At 39.3% G+C, this 20,206-nt stretch overlaps 1 protein-coding gene across 1 annotated transcript; it reads left to right on the top strand.

Annotated features, from left to right (window-relative positions):
• Nucleotides 1-256: 256 nt before the first annotated feature.
• RAB32 (RAB32, member RAS oncogene family) lies at nucleotides 257-19,549 on the top strand. The gene is made up of 3 exons (XM_059941896.1): nucleotides 257-875; nucleotides 14,451-14,728; nucleotides 18,858-19,549. The coding sequence occupies exons 1-3, from the start codon at nucleotides 626-628 to the stop codon at nucleotides 19,002-19,004; spliced, it is 675 nt and encodes a 224-aa protein (XP_059797879.1). The 5' UTR covers nucleotides 257-625; the 3' UTR covers nucleotides 19,005-19,549.
• Nucleotides 19,550-20,206: the final 657 nt, after the last annotated feature.

The following is a 20,206-nucleotide window of genomic DNA, read 5'->3' as shown; positions in this document are numbered from 1 at the left end:
CAACGACAATGATCTCCAGGTGTTAAACTCCCTCAGAGCCGAGCCAGGGAAGGAGGCTGATTCCCAGGCCCGCGCCTTCCAGGCTGGCGTCGGCCCCCTGGACAACCACCTCACGCCCCTCCGCGCTCTGCCCCGGGGGCGTTCACCGCAGGCCTCGGAGGCCTGACCTTGAACCGCCTGGGCTCAGCGGCTCTGGGAACGCTCGCCGTCGGCCCCGGGTTCTCGGCTCCCCCGCGGCCACCAGGGGGCGGCCGAGCTCAGCGCCGCCCCGAGGAGGGGACGCCCGGGGAGAGGAAGTGCCCCGCGTTCTGGCTCGGCCCGCCGGGAGCGCAGACGGCGGCGGGCAGAGGCCTCCTCAGCCCGGCCTCCTCAGCCCGGCCTCCTCACCCCGGCCTCCCTAGCCAGGCCAGCCCCCGGCCCTTTCCCCGCCCCGCGCGGGCTGCGAGCGGCGGCGGGTTCCGGGTCCTGTGACCGGTCAGGCGCTGCGGCAGCGCGGCGGGGAGGGCGGCCGGCCTCGGGGAAGTTTCGACGGCCGGCGGGGGCTCCCAGGGCGCCGCGGGGAGGGCGCGTCCGGGCGGGGACCCCGGCGCGGAGCCCGAGCTTGCCGAGAGCGGCCGGGGCGCTCATGGCGGGCGGCGGAGCCGGGGACCCGGGCCGGGGGGCGGCCGCCGCCACGGTGCCCGAGACCCGCGAGCACCTCTTCAAGGTGCTGGTCATCGGCGAACTTGGCGTGGGCAAGACCAGCATCATCAAGCGCTACGTCCACCAGCTCTTCTCCCAGCACTACCGGGCCACCATTGGGGTGGACTTCGCTCTCAAGGTCCTCAACTGGGACAGCAGGACGCTGGTGCGCCTGCAGCTGTGGGACATCGCGGGTAAGCGGGTGGCCCGAGCCGCGGACGCGCGGGGACCCCACGGCGGGCAGGAGGCGCCCCGTCGGGAGCCAGGGGCCGCTCGGCTGCTTTCGGTCTCCTTTCTTCTTTCTCTGTCCTCTGCCCGAACTCGCCTGCCCGTGTCAGTTTAGAAGAAAGGGACTAAACCACTTAGAAAGATGGAAAGGGATGTGGTCGCGTGGGCTCCAGGGGAATCAGGACAGTGGAACAGGCAGTAGTAGTCGGAGAATTTAAAAGCAGGACAAGGTAAATAAATGCATAAATGAATAATCCTGGTTAGATGCCTCAGCCCAGTGTGTGGAGAGCTGTCTTGTTTTTAAGAGATGGAGGGGAGGCCCTGTGCTCCGGCGCTCTCACCTGACCAGAGGTGAGAAAGCCATGGGGGCTTTTCCCCGAAGTTTTAACTCTGAATCTTGGCAAGGAAGAGCGAAGGGCGGGGGCTGGCTCCTCTCATTCGCCTTAACGTTTCACAGGTGAGAACTGAGGTTAAGAGTGGTTGAACACGACTTACCCAAAGCGACGCTCCTGGTTAGTGACACAACCAAGACTAGAAAGCAGGTTCCTTCTCGGAAGGTTTCTCATCGCCCACCTTGGGTCTGAGACACTTCCTTGTGAGCGAAACCCCATTCTTCATAGACCGTGCTCTCATTCCCGGGGCAGGCCACCCAGGCGAAGATTTGGGAAAGTTTCTCTTGAAACAGGCACCTAGCCCCACTCCTGCCTCCCCAACCGCAATATATTATTTCCCTGGCATTTGCTTTCAGTTGTCATTTGGGAGCATAATATCCCTGGTTGAGGGGTACCTATTCTCCTTGCTCTAATGTATGAAAACTTGAACTCTGGCTGGTGTCATGGGTGGGATGTGCACATGGAAAAAGACGTTAGCTTTGGGAAAATTTAAATATGGAAGTGGTACCAAGAGTTACCCTGTTCAGTCCTCATCCATGTTAAGGTCAGTCTGCATTAGAGCGTTTGGATGGGAGCATGCATGTTCAGGGTTGGAGAGACCGTCCTTCATCCTCCAGTTGCATAACAGAAGCCTGTAGGTGTGGCCACCCACCTGGTAGCAGAGTCAGGGACACAGGTCTGTCTGCTGGGTAGTGCTCTTGTCATCAACAGCTTATTACATATGAGAAGGTATTGACGAATTATAACTTACATACTCATTTATTTCAGAACAGGCTTCTCTACTTCGGATATGAGAATAAATTGATGTATGTCACCTCAGAGAAAGGGGGATAATCAGCCTTGGGCTCAGCTTTTTGTTGTTCTTTTTGTTGGTTACAGAAAACCAAAAGTTCGTTTGAAAAGTCATCTTTTGAAGCCAGAGGCTTCTTTCGAAACACTTCCTGCTTTTTCATAGAGCACTTATGAATAATAGTATTGCTTCTCAACAAAGTCATGGATTCTAAAGGTTGCCTTACCATGTGATAATCATTCTGCAGGAATCTTCAGTGTAGCCGTGAATTTCCATGAAGATGATTTTAAATCCCTGCCTAGGAGGATTGTTGACTTTGCCTTATTCTTCATGTAAAATAATGTGGTATTTAGCGATTAAATTATGATTGGGTCCTTCTGCAGGTAAATAAAAGATTTTTATGGCACAGTTGTGTTTTTAAGCTTCAAGGAAAAAAGCTTATATTTGGAGACTTGGGAAAGCAAAAGCATGAGTAAGAGTTTTCTTCCTGGGTATCACCTCTTTTTTCATCTTTCTTGAAGAGATCTATTTTGCCAGAAAGGGGACATAGTCTTTACCAGACTCTGGTATATAGCGGCCTAGATGGAATATCCTTGCACTTTTGCCTAAATCCAAAGCTTGAGCTTTTCCAGGAAGGAAAGCAGACCTTTAAGATCTCCAAAAGGGATTCCATCCAGCAAGTACACACCAGCAATTATCAAGATTAGAGGTAAACTTATACAATAACTGGAAATTATTAGGCTCATCTTTTAAATAAGGCTTTCAGTGTTAATATATAAGGAAACTAAGAGCAAAAATATTGTGGCTTTAACTTAAGGTTTAGGGAGCTACATCATTAACTAGGTTTGGTTTGAATATTTGAGCTACTAGTGAATCCTAGCTCATACCATTTGAATTAAGTAGTAATGGTGTAATGAAGGCAAATTGAAGGTCACTCCAAAAAGTTCCCCATGGCTAAACATATTTGCCTTATGTAGTAACAAAGTTGAATCATATTTAATTCTCAAAGGAGGGAAATAGTCCTTGATGGCAAAATAGTAGGTGGAGCTGGCCACTTGATAAGACTAACTTAAGGTGTGGTGTTATTACTATGTAGCTTTTTTGTTGTTGCTTTAGAGATGGGAAAGGTGCTAAAGAAATTATACTTGAAAGCTTTGGCAAGTGTGACAGGCAGGAGTTATCCACATGTTTTCTGTAAATGTGACCAGTCAGTTTAAGCTAAACACTTCAAATTGAGAACCATAGTGACTCTTGGTTACAGGCCTTACAAATCCTTATTACATCAAATGAATGTAGCTTTAAAATATAGATGCAATTTAATATAATTTTTGTGTTAGGCAATTGCTGTCTTTTACTGAATATCTGCTTTAAGACTGCTGCTCAATACATACTGAAATATACTAAAATAGTGAAGTCTTTGATAAGATTTTAAAGAGAGTTTACCTAATGCATACTGAATTAGGATGCAGCATCTGATCTTCCTTTTAACGTGTATTATAGATGAATTAGTATTTGGCCCACTATTTATTATAAGCCTATTAGCAACTGTAGAATTTTCCAGGTAGGTTGAATGGCTGGTCTAGGCTAAATCTCTCTTTTTTTCTTAAGTTTGTCCATTTAGATCTAATATAATATAATTCAGTCTTCATGTATTCATTGTTTTTGTAGAGGAGGCAGAATTTTATCTCTGCCCTCCTAAAGCTTTCAGCTGGGCCTCAGAATTAATGTAAGACAGATTAATAGCAGAAATTTATTTAATATAAGCTTTATGTGACACAGGAGCCTTAATAAGGAAAGGAAGACCCCAAAAAGTTCAACCTAGTATAAATGCTTTTATACTAGGTTGAACAAAGAGAGGCAATTGTAGAAAAATAACCAAACTCTATGGGAGGCTAAAGGAAGACAAAAGTTATTTTAACAAGATCTGTTTCTATAGAATTCTCTCAGCTTGACTCCCCATCTCTGGTGATGAGAATGTGTCCTTCCTTCTGGTACAGGGAGGACATCTTTCACATAGGAGTTTTATCTCCCCATTTAAGGAAGAAGAAGGGGAGATTAGAGCACCCTTCGTGCACTTGCTGTTTTTCAAGTGCCTTTAGTTCAAATAATTCTTATGCCAAAGTGGCATTTTGGGGGGTGGGCTATTCTGCCACCCTTCACTTTTAAGGATCAAAATTTCTTTATAAAAATCTGAGTAATACACCTTTGGGCCAAAGAACAAATCAGGAACAATGTATTCTGAATTCATGTAAATACTGTTTACCAAAGCATAAAATGCATGCTTGGAAGACGTTATAAATTATATAAACCATAGTTAGATTCACTTTTGTTTTTTGATTCACATCTGAAAATAGAATGTTGATCTGTCTTTCTTGTTCTCTCTTGCATATTGCCAATTACTATATCTAGTGATCTCTTCTTGTCTTCTTTGATAACCCTCCAACTCTTTATGAGCAAGAGTCTGGAATATTATCTCTGATGCTTTCTTGACCTTCAGAATATCTGTCAGTCAGGGAGTATTAATATTCAAGTTTTTTTTTTTCTAAATATGAAGAAGCGGTGCTTTGAGAAATTAGTCTCTGTTATTTGTAGTCTCTGTCTTAGCACTACAGTGACTGTCTTAGGGCTTATTGGGGGCCAATTGCTTAATAACTCATTTAAAGGAATTAAAGAAAATCTTTATTACATCTGACCCATACAATCTTGCCATCTTCAGCCTTATTCTGGCTCAATTTCTGTGCTGAATTACAAGCAAAGCCTGTCCCATTTTACATCTTCAAATCTTCCTCAGTTCGTGAGTCCTGACACACCTTTGGGTGCCCCAGTATGGACTGTGCTTTCACAATTGCCCAGGCAGCAGGAGTTTCAGCTTAGCAACATATTTGTGTTATCGCACATGAAAATTCCCCTGATAATGATATGCCTGTTGCCTTTCCTCCTTTTGAATATGTTACCATTCTTAGTTGCCTCAGTGAGTCCAAGTAAGCTAAAAGGTGCTCAGGTTAAGGTAGAGACAGCCAAGTGCTGATAACAAGTACTGAAATTTGACTTGGCTCCCAGCCATTTGCCTAATCATTCTATTGTTTGAACTGGATTATAGCCTTTCAGAGACCCCATGGTGTAAATACAGGGAGGTTTGGTAAATTGACCAAGAAAACACAGGTAATCCACGGCACCGTACAGAGACAGGACTCGTGTCTCTGTCAAATAGCACAGTGTATTTTTGGTTCACTGGATTCAAAACAGTAGCATTAACTTTTCTCTAAATTTGCAACTGTTCTGGTCATCCCTATTTTAGAGCATATGACTCATATTTAAATAATTACCATCTCTTTATGTCATCAATCCAGAACTTCCAGTTCTTACACTTAATTATGAAGCATACTGCTTCCAAAGCAGACACTTTTTGATTGGCTGCATCACTTTTTTTGTACATTTTGAAAGACTGTTTCCAAACTGTGGACTTCTCTGAAGTTAACAAAGCTGTTTTGTTGGTATATGGTTGCAGAGCACACCCTGGAAAAGCAAGGTAACAATTACAGATATTTGTCTGGTCTACTCTGATCTCATGGATTGAGCCTGAATGCCATGCGTTATTCCAGGGCTGCAATGTTATTTTCAGATATATTTTAGGAGAAATTTGATCCGTCATGTATATGTTATCCTGACCTTCCAACTTTCTTAAGCTTTTGATATATAAATTTTAATGATTCTTTTTCCCTTTTAAATTGTACTCAAGATTTTGTTTTTATTCAAGTGTGATGAGACCAACGCATCAGGAGACAATTGCCATTGAAAGAAATAGTTTGTTACTCATAGTTCCCAAGAGGAGGGACCATGCCATACCATGCAGGACCGTGTAGGGAAGCACCAGGGTCATTCAGGAGGCAGAAGGAGCTCGGAGAAAGCAAAGCGAGGGCTAGAGCCTTTACTGTGGTTTTTGCAGGAAGCAAAGGACAAGGCAGTGTAGGCAGGCTGAGCAAGTTTAGGATTGGATAGTTTGAGGGATTGCAGTTTGCTCTGGGCTATAGGGATGGTCCCTAGTTGTCTAGTACCTGGCCATGGGGCGATTCAGGGCAGGAGGATAATGTCCTGGGCTGCAGGAGCCTGGAAGAAGAAAGCGGGTAGAGGATAAGGACTCAGGATTGGTTGGTTTGCATATCGAAGACATGCTCTCAGCAAGTTGTTTGCTCTCTCTAAGAACTAGCTAACCCTAGAAGGGGCAGTCCCTCCCCTGGTCCACAAGGCCCCAAGATGTCAAAGCATCATAAAATATAGAAAATAAAAAACCTGATTAATACATATTTCTAAGCACTTATTAAAATACATTGAGAGAAAGTACTCTTCCAAACAAGAAAACTTTGAAGACCTTTGATTTGGAGGCCAAGAATAGCGTATCCTCAAAATAGTGAGGATTTCACATTTAATCAACACTTAAGTAATAGAGAGTGGGCTAAGTTGACAAGTTTAAGTTGTATTATGGTTGTAGAGATCTTCTCTTGGATGGTGAAAAAAGTGCTGACGTGTGGGGAGATTTCTGAAGGGTGAGACAAAAGATCAAGAAAAAGTTGCTTTAGAATTCTACTCAATTATATTTTCAAAAGAGCTTTTTGCACTTTTTGCAATCGATGCTAGAAACGTGATTTCTTCACTCTTATTTTGAGAGACAAACCGCATAAAAATAAATGGATAACAGGGCTTTAGTTTAAGGCTCTCTGTTGGTCTTTCTAATTGACAGATGATCTTACATTCTCTTCTTCCCCATTCTTTTCACTCACTTCTACCCAGATATTTTCCTCAAGCATCTTCCGTAGTGATTTTTGATTGCTTTGAAGTTAAGCTAAATATATTGGGGTTTTTAGTGTGATTATATGGGACCTCCTCCGTCAGACTCATCTGAGGTGCTTAAAAGGCAGATTCTTTAACGTCAGCTATAAGCAGAATTGGCTTCATCTGTCAAACATCCCCAAACATCATGGTTTAACAAGAGAGAAGTTAAGTCTCTCACCTACTAAGTCTGTAGTTGAGCAGTCCACGGCTGGTGAGCAGAACTGTTCATTCTTCCTGGACCAAAGCTGACATTTCACCACTCACCTATTCCCTGGCCATATTCTTTGTCTTTGTGGTCCAGTCAAACTATTATGACTTTGAACACAAACCAAAAAGATATTTTGATTTTTTTCCTTCCTTTAAATTGATTAAAGTCAGGTGTTATTTTTATAGTCACCACAGAAGATGTAAATAATTGAATAAAAACAGACCTTACACTGTGACCTAAATACCACAGAAGACTGCTCATTTCAAATTAGCAAAAAGAAAAATCCAGACTCTGAACTGGCATGTATTTGGGAATAGGTAATTTTGAAGACTACTTAGTGATACTGCTACCATCTCAAAAGGAGTTTGTTTTCCTTTTAGTTTAGGTATTTAAAAAATTTTTCTTTATTCAGTTTTGTTACTCTTTTGCTTGACAGAAGGTGGTATGAGCAAAAATGGTGCTTTGTACATGATTTAAATGGCAGCTTTGCCTCTTCCCCTATAAAGCTTATTTTTCCAAGTGGAAATACATTTCCAAATGTAAGCATAGAATCCCAGAGTTAGGAAATTTTGGTATTTGACCCTCTTACATAATAACAGTTAACATTTATTAAAAGCTGTTTAATAGTCATTGTCATTCAATTTACTTTTATTCTCATTTATACTTATGATAATCTGGAGAAATGAGAATGATTCTCAGTTTACAGTTGAGTAAACTGAGACTCAGGAAGATTAAGGGATTTTCCTAAGGTCTGTACACCTGTAACTTGCAGAGTTAGGGCATGGATCCAGATATTTTTCATTCCAAAGGTTTCATTGTCATGTTATATTATCTCCCTCTCATCTACACATGATAAAAAGGAAAACCAGACAAATGAATGGTATTGTGTAAAATCATGTGACTCCTTTTACCTTCTTCATGGTACAATATTAAAATATGAAATACAGTACATATCAAATCCAAACTCATATGGTGCTAATTTGATGCATTAGCTTTTAGACTTGTTGTATCTGTGGAGAATACAGCCACTTGTTTTATGGAAAATTGCATAAGCCAGTGGGGGGAAAATGGGCAACTAGCAATACGGTCTGTTTTTAGTTACATTGTTTTATTGGTCAGTATTATGGTAGTTCTTTAATGTAAGAAAGTGTTTTTTTCTTCTAACAATACCTATAGTTTTAGCATGTTAAATATTTAAGTGTAATGCTGGGGCACGTTTATAAGGGCTTTATAAAGTAGTAGTATAATGAGTCGTTAACTAGATGCCCTAAAAATAACAAAAACCTATGTGACTACAAATTGTAACCTCTTACATATAAAACCCAAGACCCATTATGACATTACATTATTACCTGTATCAAGCTATAAAAATTTTTAGTGGATAGATAATTATCCTTCTAGAACCAATGACTGGACTTAAATTAAATTTTGACTGGGTCTTGATCTGTTACCCACCACCCACACAAGCTTGTTAGAAGCGCTTCATCTCTGAAATGCACACTGAATTTTAAGGATTTGTTTTTAAAGGACTTTATATGCACTGACTAGAAACTATACATTTTCTCCCAATCACCTTGAGCAAGAATATGTAGCTCAATAATTCTTGGTGGGAAAAGATAAGCATTTATACTTGGAAAGCTAAGCACTAATTGTCCTATTGCTCAGATTTATTTTTCATTGTGTAATTTATATTTTGAGTTTCAAATAACATTAAGAGACATTTAGAATATTTATCAAATGGGGGCATGAACATAAAATACTGAGACAAACGTTTAAAAAATAAAACCAGTGATTAAAAATCATAAGAGAAAACATCTCTGGCATGTGTTTCTGATAACAGTTCAAAATGCAGTGCTTTCCTTTTCAAATCAGAGAGGAAATACTTCCCTTTTCAAAATTTGCATGCGCTATAAAGAGATAAGGCACACTGTTTTGTGGGGTTTTTTTCCTTGATTGGAATATGTATTCCTGGAAATATACTAAATTATCTCAACTCCTTTTCAAAGCCATTAGTGTTGGATACTCCAAATATTAGATAAGCATTTTAATCCTTTTGCCAGCATATGTACCTTACAGGTCATCCATTTCTGTATGTAAAAGTCGTGCATTTTTAAATGTCTTCGAGTCTAGATGACTAACACTGTGCTCTTTTTTTCCCTTTCTCATTGCCAAGATATCTAGCTATAATCAGGGCTCCTTCTTCCAGAGAAGGAAGTAACACATCTTTTTAAAGGATAACGCATTTCAGAGCCATTTGGAATATTCAGGCAATGTGTCCACAGCAATATGGATGAAAAACCCTGTCCCTAGAATCAGCATAACTAACGCAGTCAGCAGTGGGGCACTTCCTTAGCTGCTGTGGTAAAGCACGAGGGGACATAGAGCAAGGCTGTAACTTTTGTAGCAGGGCTGTGCTGTCCTGAAGGAAGGTCACTCCCAGGCTCATCGTACCTTGGATCTATTTGGAAACACAGGGCCATGTGGAGCAATATATACTCCAGAAAATACTTGGCTAACAGATCAGACAGTACATTTGATGACAAGTCAACCTAAGAAATTTGAGTAATGTCATCTCCCTGGGATTTTATTTTCTCATCTATAAAATAAGAGAGGTTGGCCTAGATGATCTGGAGTGTCACCTTCCAGTTACAATATTGTCCGTTACAGTGTTTTGTCAGGAAAGCATAAAGTGGTCCCTCCCCTTCCTGTAAGAGAAGCTTACAGCTCTGGTCACAGAAGGTGGTGTTGCTTAGCATTCTCCCCACCCTGTCTGAACTACTTCTACAGACCTAGTAAGAGGGAGGTCTCCCAGGTTCTGCTGAGTTTCCATACTGCTACACGCTTTAACTCTATACACACACGGCATGAAACAAAACACGCGCAGCTGTCTTTACATTTAATAACTCTAGACTTTCCCTTCTACCCAGTCCACTCCCATCACAGGACACAAATCCAGGAGCACTCAGCATGGCAGAAATCTCCTGCTTTTATATATGTATTTGCAGAAAGTAGAATCCTAGAATAATAAAGAGTTCTTAGGCTAAACTTAAAATGGTTGATTGGCTGCCCCCTCAGAGTATTTTTTATTTTCTTTTCTAAAATTAAAAAACAAAAAAAATCTAAGAGTCGATGGAATTCTAATGCAATTGTAGTTTGGATGTGAAAGTCTTTCCCATTTGTTTGATCCTTAGCCCTTCTTTGAACCTAGGAAGGGCTGACTTCTGATGTGCTGTGAAAGGGGAAGTAGGAAAATTTGTGTTTCTCCTGGGGATGACTCAGAGCTACTGGGAAACTGCCTCGAGCAGTTAACATGGCTTTGACTTGGCTGGCCACCCCCATGGGCGTGCAACCTGAAAGTCACAGCATGGAAATAAAGTTTATGAAGATACTATATTTTCATGATGAGTTAGCATTTGAATGGCATTTCTTGATAATGTATCTTTCAAAAAGACTGGTAAGATTAGCTCACCTCAATGAATAAAAAACATCCCCTTGTTTGATACCATAATATGCTCTTTGTATCCCTGATTATACCTGACACATCATGGTATCATTTTGTCTCTTTCCTCAAATAGACTGTGAGATCCTTAAGATCATATTCACTGTTTCGTTATTTTCATCAGTGTCTAGCACAGTGCCTGGTACATAGGAGGAACCTAATACATATTTTTTAGTTGAGATCAGATCTAGATAGAAGAGATAAAAAGATATTTGGGAGTTGTACCAGCCAAGATAGACTAGGTTATGTTGGGGGGTCAACAACATTAAGATGATTATTTCTTGTGCTTTTTACTTGTCCACAGTGGGGAACAGAGGTGGGAGGGATGGTGAGGAATGTGAGGATGATTTTTCATTGGAGCCACTTGAAGACCCAGGCTAACAGAGGCCCTACCATCTGATACTATCATCTCCAAATTGGGGTTCCGCCTTGCTGCTGCAGGACAAGTGACTCTGCTGGGAAGCAACGCTTCCGTTCACATTTCATTGGCCAGGACTCGTCGACGGACACGACTGATTTAGTGGGGGCAGAACACTGTGCCCCTCCCTGTGTTTAGAAGTGGAGGAGGATGGAATATCCATGAACATTGGTTTTGTTTTCCACTGGAATCCTTTGTTTTAGACAATAATAAAGGAATAGCTAAAATTACCCAAAGATACAGGATGCAACTCATACTCTAGTAGCAAAGTTTACTTTACTTCCCAGTTTAACAACTGGAAGAGCTTAGCAAATCGGTGCATTTAAACCTTTAAAACAGCATAGTTAAATCTAGGTTTCACCTTGTTAGGTTTTTGGAGAAAAACCTTTAATTTTATGTTGAGATGATTATTTTAAATGAATTCGTCTTATCTTCTCCACTCCCTAATTAAACTTCATATGTTTTAGAAACTTTTGTTTTTTACTTGTTTTTACCAGTTCGAGAATATCTCTGAAGCATTAATGGATTACTTTTGAATTTTAAAAAAGAGATCATGAACTCAGTAGAATAGGAAATATATTTTATTATTCTTTTGTAGAATAAGCTAAATGCATGGACTTGGCCTTGTGATGCTGGGTCATTTACATTTGATCCCCATTGCTGTCTAGATTTGGTGATTGCAGAATCTTTAGAAAATCATTTTAGGATTAAATTTATAATACAGAAACCTAAAACATCAGAAGTGAGAGCTGGGTGGAACTTTGATGACCCCTAAAGATCTCTAAAGACAATTAGCTGATTTAGGCAGAGAAAGTTATTTCCTGGGGTAACTTGACTGTTGGGTGCTTGCTATTTGATTCTCTAGTACAGTTGTGCTTTCCTCAAGTTCATTTTCCTCTGCAAGCTGTTTTCACCACTACAAGGTACAACACATAACTAGCTAATAGTTTAAGTCTTTGCCATGTGTAATTGGCACCATTTACAAAAGGATACTCAGGCTTTCATCGTGCAATACATTTATTGAGCACTTAATGATAATGCTTAGCTAATAGTTATTCAGTGTTTACTGTGACCTGGCTTTTTACACTCTTTGAACTTGAAGTATAACCTACATGCAGAGACCTTAAGTGTATACCTTCATGAATTTTTATATACCACTTCCAGTTCAAGGTATAGACTGTTCCTAACCCCCTAGAACAGAAATCATTCACTTCTTTCTGTAAACTTCCTGATAGCAATTATTCTAGGTTTTGTGAGCCACTTACTCTCTGTTGCAACTACTCAACTCTGCCATTATAGAGTAAAAACAGGCATATAATACATGAACGGATGAGGATGGCTATTCTCTAGAATTTTATTTAGCTGGATTTGGCCATGAGCTATAGTTTGCCAAACTCAGCCCTAAAAAAATCCCAGGCAGGCATTTTACATTTAACCCTTCCAGTGACCATATGAGGTAGGTATTATTTTTTATAACTTTATTGTTGTGTAGTTAACATACAATACACTGTACAATTTTATAAGTTTTGACATAAGTATACCCTTGTGAAACATTACTATAATCAAGATTGCAAATATTTTCATCACCTGAAAGCCATTTGCTCCAGCTCTTTTGTAATCCATCCTCCTGCCTTGCCCAAGGCAATCATTGATCTGCTTTCTCTTACTGTATCACTATAGTTTCTGATTTTTTAGAATTTGATATAAAGGGACTCATAGTATTACCTGTTCTCTCCTTGGTCTGGCTTTTTTGACTCAGCATAATTATTTTGAGATTCATCCATGTTGTTACTTGTATCCATAGTTCCTTTCCTTTCTATTGTTAAGTTGTATTCCATTGTATGGATATACCATAGTCTATTCATTGGTATGTAAATAGACATTTGAGTTGCTTCCAGTTTGGGACTATTAAAAATAAAGCTGCTATGAGCATTCATGAACATGCCTTTTTATAGATGTGTGTTTTCATTTTGTTTGCAAATACCTAGGAATGGAATGGGTTTGTTGTATGGTAGGTAGGTATATGTTTACATTTTTAAGAAAGTATCAAATTGTTTCCCAACATGGTTGTACTATTTTAAAGTATTATTCTTACCAGCAGTATATGAGAGCTCCAGTTGTTCCACATCTTCACCAACACTTGGTATAGTCAGACTTTTTAATTATAGCCATTGTTGTGGGTATAAAGGATCAGCTCATTGTGGTTTAAATTTGCATTTCCCCAATGGTTAATAATTTTGAGCATCATTTCTTATGCTTATTTATCATCATATAAATTCTTTGGTAAACTGTTCCAATCTTTTGCTTACTTTATTAAATTTTTTTAATCTTCTTACTTTGGAGTTTTAAGAGCTCTTTATATTCTGAGAACAAATTTTTTTAATCAGGTACAGGATCTGTATTTTTTTTTCTCCCAGTTTGTGCCTTTACTTTTCATTTGCTTAACAGTGTAATTGGCACTGTTTTGATTTGTCACATACGGTGATGTTAGAAAGCACACCCTCTGCTGCATGAGACTGTCAGGGAGCTTCGAATCCTGGCTCTGAAACCTAAGGAAATGGATATTCTAAGCCACAAGGTCCTCCTCAAAAATGCCTTGCCACATACATTTCTGGTTTTCTTATGCGTTAACAAGAAAGTTAATATGAATACAGACTTGAATATGCTTTAGCGTGGTTGGTAAAAAGAAATATTTGAAGGGATTTATAGATGATTCTATGAACAAAACAAAAACAAAAGCCACTAGAGCTTAATAGCTCTTTATAACTTCTGGATTTCTGTACGTTTACTAGTTTGGCACCCCACCCTCTATTCTAAATTAAAGGGGAAAACCATAAAATAGTGGGTTTGCATGTCTGCCTTCTTACAGGAGAGCAGTCTTGCATTTTGAATCGAAAGCGGGTTTGGCTGGAGATGTGAAGGAAAAAGGAGTTAAGAACATGAGTTCCTTTATCTCATGTTCAGTCCTAATCTTTTTGACTAGCATTTTACCCACCACACTTATCTCCTTCCTGCAAGTCTTATTTTCTTCTATTCTTGTCTCTTCCCTCCACTCCCAACTTTCTTTTTTCCTTTAGTACCTCTCTTCTCTTAGACCAAGAAGAGTGGAGGGGGAAATGATGGACTCTGTAGCTTTACGAACTGTCATCTCGGTGTTTATGGAGAATGTGGGGTACGTGCACAGAACATAAAACTGGGTAACTGTGTACTCGGACCACATGATCAGCCGCTTCTGCTTTGTGGTTCGTGGTTCTGTGTGTATGTCCTCAGTCCTACCAGTTTACAGTGCTATGGAATGACAGATATGTGTTTATAACATTATTCTTAGGGTCAAAAGGATTATGACTAAATATCGCTTCTGTCCGAAGTATAAGTTTTTAATCTCTTATTATACTTATTTCTAGGACAGGAACGGTTTGGCAACATGACCCGAGTATATTACAAAGAAGCTGTTGGTGCTTTCGTTGTCTTTGATATATCGAGAGGTTCCACGTTTGAAGCCGTTTTAAAATGGAAAAGTGATCTGGATAGTAAAGTCCATCTTCCAAACGGCAACCCTATTCCTGCTGTCCTCTTAGCTAACAAATGTGACCAGAAAAAAGACAGTGGCCAGAATACTCCCCAGATGGACCAGTTTTGCAAAGAACATGGTTTCACTGGATGGTTTGAAACCTCTGCAAAGGTGAGGTCTGCTGTGCGTTTGTTATCTGCTCTGCTGTTAATTCGTAAATCTGACCTGTAACTTTAAAGTATTTAGATGGATTTACCTGAGTGGTTTTTGGAAACCTAGTAAAAGGTGAAGCTTAGCATGGATATGTTATAGCTTCTTTCACTCAGCAGCAGGAATGCTTTCAGAATTGGCTAGTGGAGAGGTGAATAGAAGGGCAGATTTTACATTAAAATAAAAATGACTATTATTAGAGCAAAGAACAAATGACATTTTCTATGAGTTTGAGTCCTTAAATGAAGTACTTTTCATGTACCTGGAATTTGTGGGGTATGAGGTATATTGTCAAGCACAACTATTTTTGATTTTTATAGAACGCTTAATAAAACTAAGGGACGTAGTTGTCCCTAGTGAAGTTGTAAGTCATGTGCAGACTAACAGACATTGAAAAGGTCAGAGAGGAGATGTATTCAGATGATGTTTGAAGAGTTTTAGATCAAATGTGTAGGGAAATTTGAACAAGAGGTAATTATCAACATTTGTGACATACTTCTTCATGAATAGTAGAGTGAGAATTTTTTCTTTCAGCCATTCTGGGAAGCTGGATAAAATGTTTTTTGAAGAAAAAAAACACGTTGGCTGTTGAAAATCTTAACAGTCTAAATATACACGAAAGTAAAGGTGACAATACCAAGCACAAAATATTGTGCTGGAGGGGGTTTATGTACATTGGAAGTTTCACTTTAGAGGTCCAATAACAATCAGACATGAGAGGATGATGAATTATTAGCAAAATTCTGTGATGGCAAACTCAAAACCATGAATTTGATATAATCTTAACACAGTTTCAGCTTTTAGTATGCCTTCTGTGAATTTCTTGTATATATCACAAAAAAAAAATGCATTGTTTCTCCAAATGACCTACTTACTTATTACCGAGTTACTTTTAGCTTTACCAGAAACTCATCCTAAAAGTGGAAGATTATTTGCTGCCACTGATGATCAGAATAATGAAAGCAAAGCTATGGGAGACTACACAAAAAGTGCTCTGAAAATATTGTGATGGTGGGGTCATTGGAAAAAATAGTGTCTGCTGAAGACAGAAGTGTTTACTCCTAAGCTAAAGGCTATTTGTTTAAATAAATATATTCTAGTATCTTAAAATTTAGTTTCATAAATAAAAAGTAGTAGTGGAAGAGAGATGAAGACCAGAGTTGCTGCATGAGCACTTAGCCAAACAGGAAGGAAGAGGTTGCAGAAGGCAAGGCTTTTTATAGAGGCACTTGTTTTGGAAGCCATGCCCTCTGTCTGCTCTCTGCATCTGTGGGGATTTGCTTTACTTCCCAGCTTTGTTAGAAAAAAATTAGTGGTATGTGTAAGTGTTTATTAGAGCATGAGATTTGGTGGAGAAGATGAATATATTACAGATAAAATTTCCTCTTCTGGTTTTATTTGAATTAATCATTCAGGTAATAAATCCAAATTTCTCCCCAGAGTCTAGAAGGAAGATTCATAAACAATAGTATCATGTGGCCTGTCGCCTGAGACTGTATAAGTCATCAGCTTCATGATATCTATGGACAGGGTTACATGCAGAGGTGAAAAGAAAAACATTCATATGTTCTGTGCCTTCCTACGAATATATTAGAAACACCTTCTGCAAAATTTCCTTAGTGGTAAACCAGGAGTATTTCAAGAGAGTAACAGTAATATAAAATTTTTGTTAAAAATTTTAGTCAAGGCTTAAAGTACTGCCCAAGTGTCACTAATACCTATGCTTCTGAGCTGGCCAGCAGCTAACTTCAAATCTGATTTCTGCTAGAATTCCAGTGATCTGAATTCTGATACAAACACAGCCAAAAGGCAAGTTTGAATTCACAAACTTCATCTTTTCACCTTTATGGAAAATAATGGATTTCCAATATGAGAATGTATGACTAATTACACTACAATATGGGACTTTCTGTTCCTAATCAATTACAATTAAATACAGTAAGAGAACATTATAATTATTTGGTATAATGGGGATGGTGGGGACTGAGGGACATTTGGGCATTTAACGATCAATACTTTAATTAAAGTTAATGCTTATCTTGGGAATGGAGTTAAAAAAAGCTTGTGTTGGTGCTAGAAAAGATACCTGAATAAATAGCAGAGGTCTTGCAGAGCTCTCACTGTCTGAGAAAGGTATAACAATTAAGGGAGAAGGCTAGAATGAACCTCGTGGTATTGGATTGGAATTGGAAAAGTCAATATATATGTATATATATATACACACACACATATATAAATTCTGTATTAATGTGTATATGTGTGTGCATATACACACACATGCACATACATGTACACATACATATATGTGTAAACAGATAAACATAGAAGCAGATACCAATATGTGTATGGATACATACATGTTTACTAGGTGTGTCTGCTGAAAAGGATTAGAAGCAATGACAGCACAGAACCAATGAGCTTTGCAAGTCCTTAGAATTTGGTTTTTAAATACTGTTATCCAATAAAACGAACCAAGTCTCCCTGGAGAAATGACTGATTCATTTCAGTCATTGTTTCATGTAGGACAAGGAAAGTAAAGATGTGCCTGAGATATTTTGTGGTGCCGGAAGCTAAGGAAACGCTCACAAAGTGACGGAGATGCGTCAGAAAGACACAGGAGCCTGCTTATAGGAGCTCCAAAACCTAAGACAGTTTGAGCAACAAAATAAGTAATTATTGTAATGGACTTAATACATAGAATAAAATAATGATCCATGATATGAATAAACAAATGAATAAATGGGAGAGAAGAGAAAGCTCTTCCTAACAGGAGAATTCCAAATCATAAATGGAGAAGGAATGATGGAAATAGAAAGTCACCATTAAACACAACAGTAATAATTGTTCTAGGGAAAAATTAACTGATGCCAAAATGAATAGGGAAAGGTATGGTGAAAAACAGGATATTTACATATTTGTACTAACTGAGTACAAAGTGAAAAAGAGTAACTTTTCAGTGGAGAAGCCTGGCAGACATGACTTCAAGCAAGTGTGCCTCCTCATACACTGAAAAGGGCACATCCTGTATGTCTTATTCCTGCCAACAATGCGTGACTTGAATTTAATGATACGGAAACATCAGACAGATCCAAACTGAGGGATAGTCTCTGGCCAGTACTCTCCAAGAGTGTCAAGGTCATGAAAGGCAAGGAGACTGAGGACCTGTTCCAGATTCAAGGAGGCCAAGGGGACAGATCGCAAAACACAGCTGCTCACCTGCATCAGAAACAGGACAGTGAGATAGTTGATGAAATGCGAACAAGGTTGATAGAGTAATGCTGGCACAGTACTGTCATCTAATTTCTTGATTTTGATAGTTATACTCTGGTTACCTAAGATGTTAATGTCTGAGGAATATGGGTGAAGAATATATAGGAATTTTTACTACTTTTACAATGTTTCTGTAAATCTGAAATTATTTTAAAATGAAAAGTTAAATACTTTTAAAAAGAAGCACAGTTTTTGCTATATGTTACATATTATGTATTTAATGACAGCTTATGAATCAGTCACACAAATGTTGTGATAGCTGGTGATTCCTTAGAGCATCCTTAACGGGCATCACACCCACAACATTGTTTCAGCTCAGTTTATACATGTCAACTAAAAGTCATAATTTGTACTCAGAGATGGGGAAGCGACATGTTGCATTTATCATATTTTAATGTGGTTTGAGCCCTTCAGCATTTTTTTTTCACAATGTATCCTGAATACTTGAAGTAGATGTTCAAGGGCAGATTTTTGTTTTTGTTTTTATCTCTGTGCTTTCACTTACGTGGCTGGCCACCTACAGCAGGATGAAGACTCATTTACCAAGGAGACAGTTCACTGAACCTCAGTGGCAGAAGTTTAAAACACTCAAAAACAGAACATCAGAAAGAGTGATCCTTTGTAAAAAGAAGAGTGTCTCAGTCACATTACTCAGCAGCATTGAACTCTTAGCAAACACTTTAGTATTGGAGCAGGAGATGGAGCTGGCGTACTTATAATGCCCCCTCTGACAAACTTTCCTAGCTCCTGGTAATACTCTAATGCTTTCCTCTAAGAATATTGATCCTGAGAATTGATCCTGGTTGTTTCTGCACTACAGGATAACATAAACATAGATGAAGCATCCCGGTTCCTAGTGGAGAACATTCTTGCCAACCACCAAAGCTTCCCTAATGAAGAAAACGACGGCAGAATTAAACTGGATGAGGAGACGGTGAAGAAAGAGAACAAATCCCAGTGTTGCTGACTCAGCGTCTGCTTCTCTCCTGCGGATGCAGCCTGATTCGGTTGGAAGCAGATTCCTGAGAGTGGATCATGGATGGTGGATATGCTGCTCTGTGAATCTTCAGGGCTGTGCCTTAAAATAACAAGGATGGCACCCCTGGGAGCCTGTGACGAAAGGGGACGCGGGTGAAGGAGTCCTGCCGGTGGCTGTGTCCCTTCACCTGTGAACACTTAGGCTTCTGTTGTTGTTGCCATCATATTCAGGATAATGTTTATGTCCTTTTTAACATCTTTTAAAATGACAGTTCTTCAGGATTTGTTAAGACTTGGAAGTTGTGGCTTTCAGTGTGAACACTGGGCTGGTAATAAACTTTCCCTGCAGTCTCACTGTAGTTTCATGAGTCTGTATTTTTGTCTCCCATATCCTATCCTCAAGTTCAAGGGAGGCTTTTAGACCCTTTTAGCCACAGAAAGCTGGAAGTTTCTGTTTAGCAATTTATTTTTCTAGTCAAAACTTTGGTACTTCATGTAAAATTGTTATCCTTAAATATTGTAATTTAACTAGTCCTGGCTAGTGTGACATGTGGTTATTCCCCTTAAATACATTAAAATCCCCTTCCTAATGACTCAGGAAGCACTCACACCACACTGGTACTCTGATCTGGTTGGTACCAGTTGGAAACAATATAAATGAACATCTTTTCTTTTCTCTCCCTAGTCCATTCTCTCCTTTCTTCTTCCTGTGTGTTTGTTTATAACTAAGAGCCTGATAGATATTACTGTTGCAGTTTTAACTAGTCTTTTCAAATCTGTAATAATAATCATTAAGGAGTGAATTTATTTCAAAACATATACAATTAAATCGAGATTTCTATAGTAGGCATTGTGAAAGAAATTAGGTCGTGTGTGGTTTTATACAAAGTTTTGAACATTTAAAGTATAGTACATGAGAAACAAAGCAGGCTCACAATATTTGTATTGTCATTTAACCCAATTAAGGAAAAGAATAAATATTTTGACTGCAACTTTTGTTTTGAATTCATGTAGTTCTAGAAAGGTAATATGGGCATACTTTTCTGCCTTAGAAAAGTCTGTGTCTGTTCACTTTTGCCTTTTATTTTTGAGGGGGTTAATGATATCATGTGAAAGGTCCAACTTATCCCTTTCAAAGGAAATTTAAAAGTATTTGTGACATACCAAAGACAATGCAAAATGAGGTCTTGT

This window comes from Balaenoptera ricei, chromosome 12 (assembly GCF_028023285.1).
Source record: "Balaenoptera ricei isolate mBalRic1 chromosome 12, mBalRic1.hap2, whole genome shotgun sequence".
NCBI lineage: Eukaryota > Metazoa > Chordata > Mammalia > Artiodactyla > Balaenopteridae > Balaenoptera > Balaenoptera ricei.
Note: the sequence above shows the minus strand (reverse complement) of the source record. Positions and strands in the feature narration are given on the sequence as shown.

Coding starts and splice junctions, on each gene's coding strand:
- RAB32 (XM_059941896.1), top strand. CDS start 626: ATGGCGGGCGGCGGAGCCGGGGACCCGGGCCGGGGGGCGGCCGCCGCC. Junction 876..14,450: donor GCAGCTGTGGGACATCGCGG/GTAAGCGGGTGG, acceptor ACTTATTTCTAG/GACAGGAACGGTTTGGCAAC. Junction 14,729..18,857: donor GGTTTGAAACCTCTGCAAAG/GTGAGGTCTGCT, acceptor TCTGCACTACAG/GATAACATAAACATAGATGA.